A 9,083-nucleotide genomic window follows, 5' to 3' on the forward strand; every position below is an offset into this window, starting at 1 on the left:
GGCTCCATTGGAGCAAAGATGGCCTGGGCGCTGGGGATGGCTCTGTGGCCTCTGCCTCAGGCGCTAGAGTGGCTCTGGTCGCAACATGTCGATGCCCAGGATGGGCAGAGCGTCGCCCCTGGTGGGCGTGCCGGGTGGATCCCGGTCGGGCGCATGCGGGAGTCTGTCTGACTGTCTCTCCCTGTTTCCAGCTTCAGAAAAATGAAAAAAAAAAAAAAAAAAAAAAAAAAAAAAGAATCAGGACCAGAATTCACCAGTTATTCACAAAGGGTTGCAGTAAATTATTCTTGCAAAGTTTTACTACCATTTTAGTCATTTGGAATTGATAGTGTTGCTTTTAATCAAAGCCACAATATAATTCATAATGACAGACATTTTTACTGTAACAACATCTGAAGAGATTCTTAAGTAAGGACATTAAATAGCACCATAACAAGTTAAACGAAGGTGGCCACATCATTACTGTCTGTACTCAGGCTCAGACACCATGAATACAAGGCAGAGTCTAATGTTTAGTTCTAGCCCCTCCTATCCAAGGGAACTGGTGACTTTTCTTTTCTAGATGTAACTAAGGTCAAAAACCTCTCCTGGCCCAGGTTTTCAACCGTCAGGTTTCATGTCCTCTGATTTCCTTTCATGTTCAAAACCATTTATGTCCAAGTAGTCTGTGATGGACTGTGTTAGGACATTTAATATAATGACTTCCCACTTGACCTGTGGTGGTACAGTGGATAGAGCATTGACTGGGACACTGAGGACCCAGGATTGAAACCCCAAGGTCACTAGCTTGAATACAGGGTTACCGGCTTGAGTGTGAGATCATAAACATGATTCCATAGTCACTGGCTTGAGCCCGAAGTTTACTAGCTTGAAGCCCAGGGTCACTGGCTTGAGCCCAAGGTTGCTGGCTTGATCAAGGGGTCACTGGTGAGGCTTGAGCCCCCTGGTCAAGGCACATATGAGCAGTCAATGAACAACTAAGGTGCCACAACTATGAGTTGATGCTTTTCATCTCTCTCTCTTCCTGTCTGTGTCTGTCTCTCTCTTGCTAGTTGTGTGTGTGTGTAGAGAGGGATAGATAGATAGATAGATAGATAGATAGATAGATAGATAGATAGATAGATAGATAGATAGATATAAATCTATAATGACTTATATACATGTTACCTACTCAGGTATTTCCAGAAGTGTTTTCTTCCAGTATACTCTGGATACTTTTTGGCTACAATGACTTCTAACTCTGGGAGTCTGTTCTTAGTACCTCTGATTGCTATCCCTTCAAAGTGCAGTGGGGCTCTATGACCATCTCTCCTTGTGCCTGGAGGCTTTCTCTCCTTTGTGCTCAGAGAGGAAGAAATACTCTCCCACTTGCTGTGTTAGCACAGAACGGCTGATGGCGGAGTCCAGCTGGAGAGCAACTCCTCCCTGTGTAGCTGGCCCTGAGCTCTGTGACGTTTCACAAGTGCCATTGTCAAACACCTGCTTGCTTGCATCATCTCTGCCAAGTGTCAGTCAGGCTGTATTTGTTTTCAGAACTGGCTTGCAAATAGCTCCTAAGCTTCTGGGTTGGCCACCCAGTAATAAATTGATCAGTCCTAAGCAGGGCATAGTATGGTCAGGAGCGTTGGTCGTGGTATCAGACCCTGGGCCTGCCTGTCTCTGACCTTGCGCTACTTGACCAAGCTCTGTCTGCCTGATTCCTTGTCTGTGAAGTGAAGCTGACAATATCACTTCCTTCACGTGGTTGTTGAGAGGATTAAACTAATTCATGTAGAGCATCAAGAATAGTGCCTGGCACATAGTAAACAGTAACTATGAGTTTTTTAACTGTTTACATTCTCAGCAATATTGATTGTGACATATGTTTAAGGTCTTATTTGTCAGCTTAGTGGCAGGGAAGAGTCAGCCATCAGCTGAAAGTGAAAGATGGGAGAGGCACCTGGCCTGGTGGAAAGAGTCCCACGTTAATTTGAAACAAACGAAGAAGCAAATCCTGCTGAGCTCCTTGTTTGGTTTTGGACTACCCAGGGTCTTAGTAGCTGTCTCCTGTCACCACCTGTGGGAGCCTCGGCCCCGTGTCACCCACCTGGCAGCGGGCAGCTTGTTGGACTTCTCTTGATGGAAAGTGGAGACTTACCATTTGGTGGACCCCTTCCGAACATAACTTCAGGATTTAATGTTGATTTTGAATAGAAACACCTGGTGGGGGGGGGGGGGGTATTTTTTTTAAAGAGAAAGAGGGTAGGAGAGAAACAAAAAGAGAGAAACATTTGACCCTGGCTGGTTGGCTCAGTGGCAGAGCATCAGCCGGGTGTGTGGATGTCCCAGGTTCAATTCCCAGCCAGGGCACACAGGAGAAGCGCCCATCTGCTTTTCCACCCTTCCCCTTCCTCTCTGTCTCTCTCTTCTCCTCCCGCAGCCAAGGCTCCATTGGAGCAAAGATGGCCCCGGGCACTGAGGATGGCTCCATGGTCTCTGCCTCAGGCACTAGAATAGCTCCAGTTGCAATGGAGCAATGCCCCAAATGGGCAGAGCATTGCCCCCTATGGGGCTTGCCAGTTGGATCCCGGTCAGGCACATGCAGGAGTCTGTCTCTCTGCCTCCCTGCTTCTCACTTCAGAAAAATACAAAAAATAAATAAATAAAAAGAGGGAAACATCAATTTGTTGTTTCACTTATGCATGCTGTCATTGGTTGATTCTTCTATGTGCCCTGACCAATATTGAACAAGCGTGTGGAGATGATGCTCTAACCAACTGAGCTACCCAGCCAGGGCTAGGGGATTTTTTTTTCTATACATGAATGTTTAGGGTTTAAGTTTCTAGTACAGTGCCTGTGGCCTTCCATAAATGTTTGGTCAGTGTGTGAATGAACGAATTAACTGGTTTCTTGACTAGTATATCATGTCATATTTTTTAACTCTCAATTCATTTGTTCATTGAACAAATTTTTATGGAACATTCTGCACTAAGAGCTGAGAATGTAACAGTGCACAAAACAGTCAGACACCCCTGACGCCTGTGCTCACCTGAGGGAGTATGTGCTGTGCACTGTGTGTTCTGCGGTGACTGTGCTCACGGCCCCTTCGCACACCCCCTGGATTTTCAGGCCGAGAAGGACTCTGGCAGCACAGACCCGTACCTCTGCCTCTCAGACTTCATCGCCCCGCTGCACTCAGGCCTCCGGGACTACCTGGGCCTGTTTGCTGTTGCCTGCTTCGGGGTGGAGGAGCTGAGCCATGCCTACGAAGAGCAGTGTGATGACTACAGCAGCATCATGGTCAAGGCACTGGGGGACCGCCTGGCAGAGGTAGAGCAGCAGTGCTCTGAGACAGAACAAGGAGGGAAGTCTGGGCCACTCCGGAAAGCGAGGCGGCCCGAGGGAACCCTTAGAACCTTGACTTCATCGTCTTAGTTCTCATGTCTCCCTTTGCTTGTTGTGATGTGATGTTTTCCTAAGGAGCCTGGAAAATGAAAAGGAGACTTCCGTTTCAGAGCTCCTGTTCTAACCTCCTGGTCTGTGTAGGGGAGGGTGAGGTGGGCTGTGGGGAGGGCCCCCTGCTTCCCGAGGCTTCGCAGGGGAGGAATGAGTGGCTGGAATGGGCCCAGCTTTTCTTTCTGGCCACAGAAAACTAGCTGGACCTTCAGGGAAATGTTAACATTAACAGGCTTAGAATCCTTGAATCATTAAATACGCTACTTCGAAGCCCAGGTTGAGGCCAAATCTGAGCTGGCAGAGCAGCTGCTGATACCCAAGTGAGTGGAGATCGCAGCCTGTGCCCTCCTCCAGATTTCCCATGGCTGGCCTGGTGAGGGCTGCCCTGGTGGCTCTGACATGGTGCAGGAACTCTGGCGTCAGGCCTGGCCTCTGCCTGACCCCCTTGTCCTGTACACAGGCCTTTGCGGAGGAACTCCATGAGAATGTGCGCAGGGAGCTGTGGGCCTACTGTGGCGGCGAGCAGCTGGACGTCAGGGACCTGCGGAGGCTACGCTATCGGGGAATCCGCCCGGCCCCCGGCTATGCCAGCCAGCCCGACCACACCGAGAAGCTCACCATGTGGAGACTGGCGGACATCGAGCAGTGCACAGGTACGTGCCAGCTGCGAGGGCCCTGCTTGTCTGAGTCAGTGTCTCTGGGTTCCTCCGTCTGCGAGCCCCTGTGCTAGTAGAGCATCGGCCGGGTATGTAGATGTCCCAGGTTTGATTTCTGGTCAGTGCCTCCTGTGCTCTCTCCAGGCATTCGGCTAACAGAGTCATTAGCGATGGTGCCTGCTTCTGCCGTGTCCGGCCTCTACTTCTCCAATCTGAAGTCCAAGTATTTTGCTGTGGGGAAGATTTCCAAGGACCAGGTAAGTTAGCTGTTTTGTTGTGTGTGGCTTCTGAGGGTGCCTGTCCTGTTTAAAGGGGAACTGCAGAATCTATGGTATTTCACATGTAAGCACAACTAAAATGTGAGGGAAAGAATGAAGAAAGATCTTAATTTGATTTTAACCCATTGCCCCGATTCTGGCCCTTTTTTTTACATGCAGACCACACACACACATACACACACATGTGCATGCATACACACGTGTGGGTATACACACTCACACTCCCGCCAGCTTCTGAGATGCAGATATTCACTACATGTTGTTTTCCTGCCCAGAGAATAGGCAAGCTTGGTGAACAGACAACTATTCATCTCCATTAACTCAGTAGATCATGATAAGATAAGAAATGGAAGGTACTTAATGTTTCTGGGCAAATCTTACGGAAACTTCAGTTGAACTAGTCACATCGTTTTGGTCCAGTTAGCTGCTTTCAATCTTTTTACAGGTGGAGGATTATGCTGTGAGGAAGAACATGTCCGTGGCCGAGGTCGAGAAGTGGCTTGGACCCATTTTGGGATATGATATAGACTAACTTTGTTTTTACCTTTCCTATTCTTGATGATCCTCCAGCAAACATGTACAAAGTGCCTTTAAAAACCAGCAGCGACAGCAGCACCCAACCAGATGCTGCTGGGTACTAGGTGGGACTGTCCAGGCCCTCCAAGGGGAAGGGCCCTCCTGGGCCCTGGAAAACAAGTTGTCTGTCGGGGCCTAGACCACAGTGAGCAGAGCTCTGCCGGGTCTGGTCCCTGCAGCACAGGACAAGCTGGACAAGAGAGAGACCCTTTGCATTTCAAAGCAAGTCAACTTGCTTTTTTCCTTTTTACCTTGGTCGTAGGAGGACCTCGTGGTTTTTTCTCTCAGGAACAAGGCTGAGATTCAGCTGAATAGAGCATATGACACTGGCAACTTGGTACAGTGGGAGATGGGGCATCTAGCCCAGTGGTCACACTATAGACTCCAACAGGGAAGAAAGGAAAACTCTCTTTTCCAGAAGACCTCATCTTCTAAAGGCTCATTTAAAGGGTGCCAGAGGCCCCTTTGGGAAAGACGTGGTCTAACCACCGCTTGTCAGAGAGACTCCAGCTGTGTATGCAGGTGTGGTCAAATACAGCCTGGTTCTCTAAGCATTTTGTCCACTCTTCATTCCACCCTTATTAGCCCTAGGGGAAAAGAGGATGTGGTGAGAGAGTGGCTGTTGGGGCAATTAACAGCCTTTAGTTATTTTCCAGAATTGAGCAGGCCTTGGGATGAGCTATGCGTGTGTCCAGGGCAGATTTGGACAAAAAAAAGCTTAATTTTACTCAGTTCTTGCATTTCTGCACTGGCCCAACCCAGACTCAGACGCTTTAGGAACGGCACATGGACCTGCTCTCTGCTGTTTCAAGGGGATGGTAGGAATACAGGCTTTGGACTCAGACACACCTGGATTCAGATTTCACTCATTGAACAATAGGGGCAAATCACCTAAGCCTCCCATCACTGGGGCAGTGATGCTGGGTCCCTTCATGGTGCATGAGGTGCTGCACATATGTGGGCAGGTGCCATGGAGCTGGTGTGCAGGGAGTGCCCAGTATACCGCAGCTCCTGGACTGCTCTGCCCGTCGTCCTTCGGCTCAGCACACAGTGGTACTCATGGGAAGGGAGTGATGTTACTGGAGGTGGAAAGGCACTAGGGACATGCATGTGGTGCTGACTGCTATGCACACGGTAGTACCCTGTGCAGTTACTATCCCGCTTGACACTGTCGTGACTAAGCTGACATTTCCCTCAGAGCACTTGCATCACATGTACATGCAGGCACACTGAAGGTGAACGGGGAAGATGATGACCCTGCACAGCTAGTATCACCATGCCTATTTGCAGGGTGACACAGCTTTTCCAGCTTTGCTTACCGCCCTAAAGGGAGGGGAGCTGTGTCTTCTTTTGGTGCATTGGTTTGCGCTAGCTGAGAATAGGACGCAGGGTCCTGAAACACTTGCCTAGAGGACTTCTTTTCTGTTCCATAGCAGTAGGTTTGTTCTTCTGTGAGGAAGAATAACCTTTAGATACAGTCACGTGCTGCGCAATGACATTTCAGTCAATGACGGACTGCACATGGGATGCTGCCTTGTGCGATTATAATGGTGCTGAACTCATAGAAACAATTGTGATGATTCTGAGGAGCCGGAGGTAGGGAGTTAGGAAGATGAGGTTTGAGGACACAAATTTACAACTGGAAGACAAGTCATGGAGAGCTGATGCACAACAAAGTGATTATAGTCAATGGTACTGTATCATGAACTTCAAAGTTGCCAAGAGACTAAATCTTAACTATTCTCAACATAACAGATAAGTGAGGTGCTAGAGGTGTTTCAATACAAAAATACATCAACTGTAAATTTATACAATGTTGTACATTGTTAGCACTGGCCAGTTGGCTCAGCGGTAGAGTGTTGGCCTGGCATGTGGATATCCCAGGTTCGATTCCTGACCAGGGCACATAGGAGAAGCGCCCATCTGCGTCTCTACCCTTCCCCCCTCCTTTCTCTCTGTATCTCTCTTCCCTTCCCACAGCCATGGCTCAGTTGAGGCAAGCTGGCCCTGGCAGCTGAGGATGGCTTCACAGCCTCACCTCAGGTACTGGAGTGGTTTGGTTGCTGAGCAATGGATCAGTGGCCTCAGATGGGCAGAGTGAAAATTTTAAAAAAATTAAAAAAATTTTTAAATGTTGTATGTCAATTATATCTCAACAAAAAAACAAAAACAACTTCCCCCAAAACCATCCAGCTAGGGCTCCCAGAGCTTTCCCAGTCGGTCAGAGAGGTAGTGCAAAAAGCCAGGAAAGCAAGGAGCATGGAGTAGGAGCAAGCCTGATGCACCCCCTGCAGGGAGGGATGGATGTTCCTGTTGAGTCAGGAGGACGGCAGTGTTCCTAAAGCGCCTCGGAGTCCTCAGAGACTTGTTCAAATCCAGCATACATATCTTCAGCAGTAACTGCATTGCTGTGCAAATTACTGTATTGAGGTTGGCCACCCAAGTATGGTAAAAGGGATATCCTCCAGACGAGCCACACCTGACATGTTGAACTTGGAGATGGTGCTGCAGGGAAGAGGGTTCACAGGGTGAATGAGAGACATTGAAGATATGTGTTTGTAAAACAAGGACATCATCTCGGGGGACCATCAGCACAACCCCCAGAAGTGGAAGGGCTGGTGCAGGCAGAGTGAGTCCTTCCGTGCGAGGGCGTGGCAGGGAGGGGGCTGACTGGGTGGTTCATGTCAGATTAGCACGAGTGTCTGAGGGGAGAAAGCAGAGTAATCACTGAGTTTTATTAAGTGAAAAGTGAGGCTTGGTTTGGGTGCCACCAAAAATTTTTACTCAAAATGTGTGTAGGGTTGGAGGGGCTGGGGAAAGTTAGGATGGTGGGGAGTTAGAATAAGGGATTGGTAATATGAATAGCAAGTGTTTACAGGTATATTCATGCGGAGGTGGGCTCTAGGGAAAGGTAATGGAGTCCTGTCCGTCCTAAAAATGTGGAGAGAGTGGGATGTAATTTACCCAGATATTTTCCTACCAACTCTAGAAGATAAAGACTGCCTTCTCTGGGGAGAAACACGTGGGTGCTTATTCCAATGGGTCATGTGCTATTGCCATCCACTTCCATGTTACAAACACCAGCCATTTTTATTACTCCTTATGGGTGAGTTTGAGAAACTGTTTCTATAGATTTGGTTACCTTGTTCTCAGGCCCTGCTAAGGTTTGCAGCAACTGGGGCAGAGCATTTACAACCACTGTTTGGACTTCTCTTTCCATGAGTTCAAACAGTGCTCATGGTCCTGAAGAAGTGCTGGTTGGGCACAGTGCCTTAGCTTTCAATTGGCTGAGGTCCCCAAGAGGAGAAATATTGCTGTAATATGGCTTTCAGGTGTATGTGCATTCATGAAACACTTGCTGAGCTATGTCCTGTGCTAGGGCTGTGTGGACCTGTAATGTGAGTCAGAGCCCTGGTCTCATGGAGAGTAGCCCTGTGCTTTGTGGGGAGCTGACTCCTCCAGTACCCTGTGTCACTAAGTCTCACACACCCTCCACTGCGGGTTGAAAAGCAGAAGAGGTATCTCCTGGTCTCCCCCATATTATTTTGAGGAAAGTTACCCTCCACGTTTTTAATGGCCCTTTCCCCAAAGTCTTGCTGCTGCTAACAGCACTTGGGGAACTTTGGCTTTCCACTTCGCCCCTCACCACCTCCAGTGTTAGACTTCATCAGCAAGCTTATCGCCTCTCTCCTTGCTAACCCGGCCTGAAACAAGCCTGCTGTGTACTCTTGCTGAGGACGCTGGGACAGTGCCCCAGTGACAGCTCTCTCCGAGCCTCATTCTTCATGCTCTACCAGAACCAGGGGAGATGGCGGGCGGGGGGGGGGGGGGGGTATGCGTGCGTGTGTGTGCACAGCACTGCTGTGGTAGAGGGCAGGTATGTGACTGGCGTGAGCATACGTGTGGTCCAGCATTGCTTCATGAGGACACACCCAGGAGCAGCTATGAGGCTTCCCACCACCTCCCCTGCCCATGCCTTTGGGGAGCAAGAGCACCCATGGCTCCCTGCACGTCCCCAAGCTCTGCCCTAGGACTGTTGGCTGATACACACTTGCCCCCCCCAAGGAGAACCAGTCGTTTCATAACTGCTTCTCTGAGGTTTGTAGGTGCCGCTTGCCATCCTGCCGCTACTCTAAAG

At 49.2% G+C, this 9,083-nt stretch overlaps 1 protein-coding gene across 10 annotated transcripts in view; it reads left to right on the forward strand.

The window, feature by feature from the left end:
- Nucleotides 1-5,499, forward strand: part of MTR (5-methyltetrahydrofolate-homocysteine methyltransferase) — a 111,039-nt gene extending 105,540 nt beyond the window's left edge. For 9 of the 10 annotated variants that reach the window (XM_066383737.1, XM_066383733.1, XM_066383717.1 and 6 more), the window contains 4 exons: nucleotides 3,109-3,309; nucleotides 3,896-4,088; nucleotides 4,236-4,348; nucleotides 4,815-5,499. In XM_066383737.1, coding sequence (XP_066239834.1) covers nucleotides 3,109-3,309; nucleotides 3,896-4,088; nucleotides 4,236-4,348; nucleotides 4,815-4,901 — 594 coding nt within the window. In that variant the 3' untranslated portion in view covers nucleotides 4,902-5,499. The remainder of the gene's footprint in view (nucleotides 1-3,108; nucleotides 3,310-3,895; nucleotides 4,089-4,235; nucleotides 4,349-4,814) is intronic. The other variant, XM_066383744.1, reaches the window with a different exon arrangement.
- Nucleotides 5,500-9,083: the final 3,584 nt, after the last annotated feature.

Source organism: Saccopteryx leptura, chromosome 1 (assembly GCF_036850995.1).
Source record: "Saccopteryx leptura isolate mSacLep1 chromosome 1, mSacLep1_pri_phased_curated, whole genome shotgun sequence".
Taxonomy (NCBI): domain Eukaryota; kingdom Metazoa; phylum Chordata; class Mammalia; order Chiroptera; family Emballonuridae; genus Saccopteryx; species Saccopteryx leptura.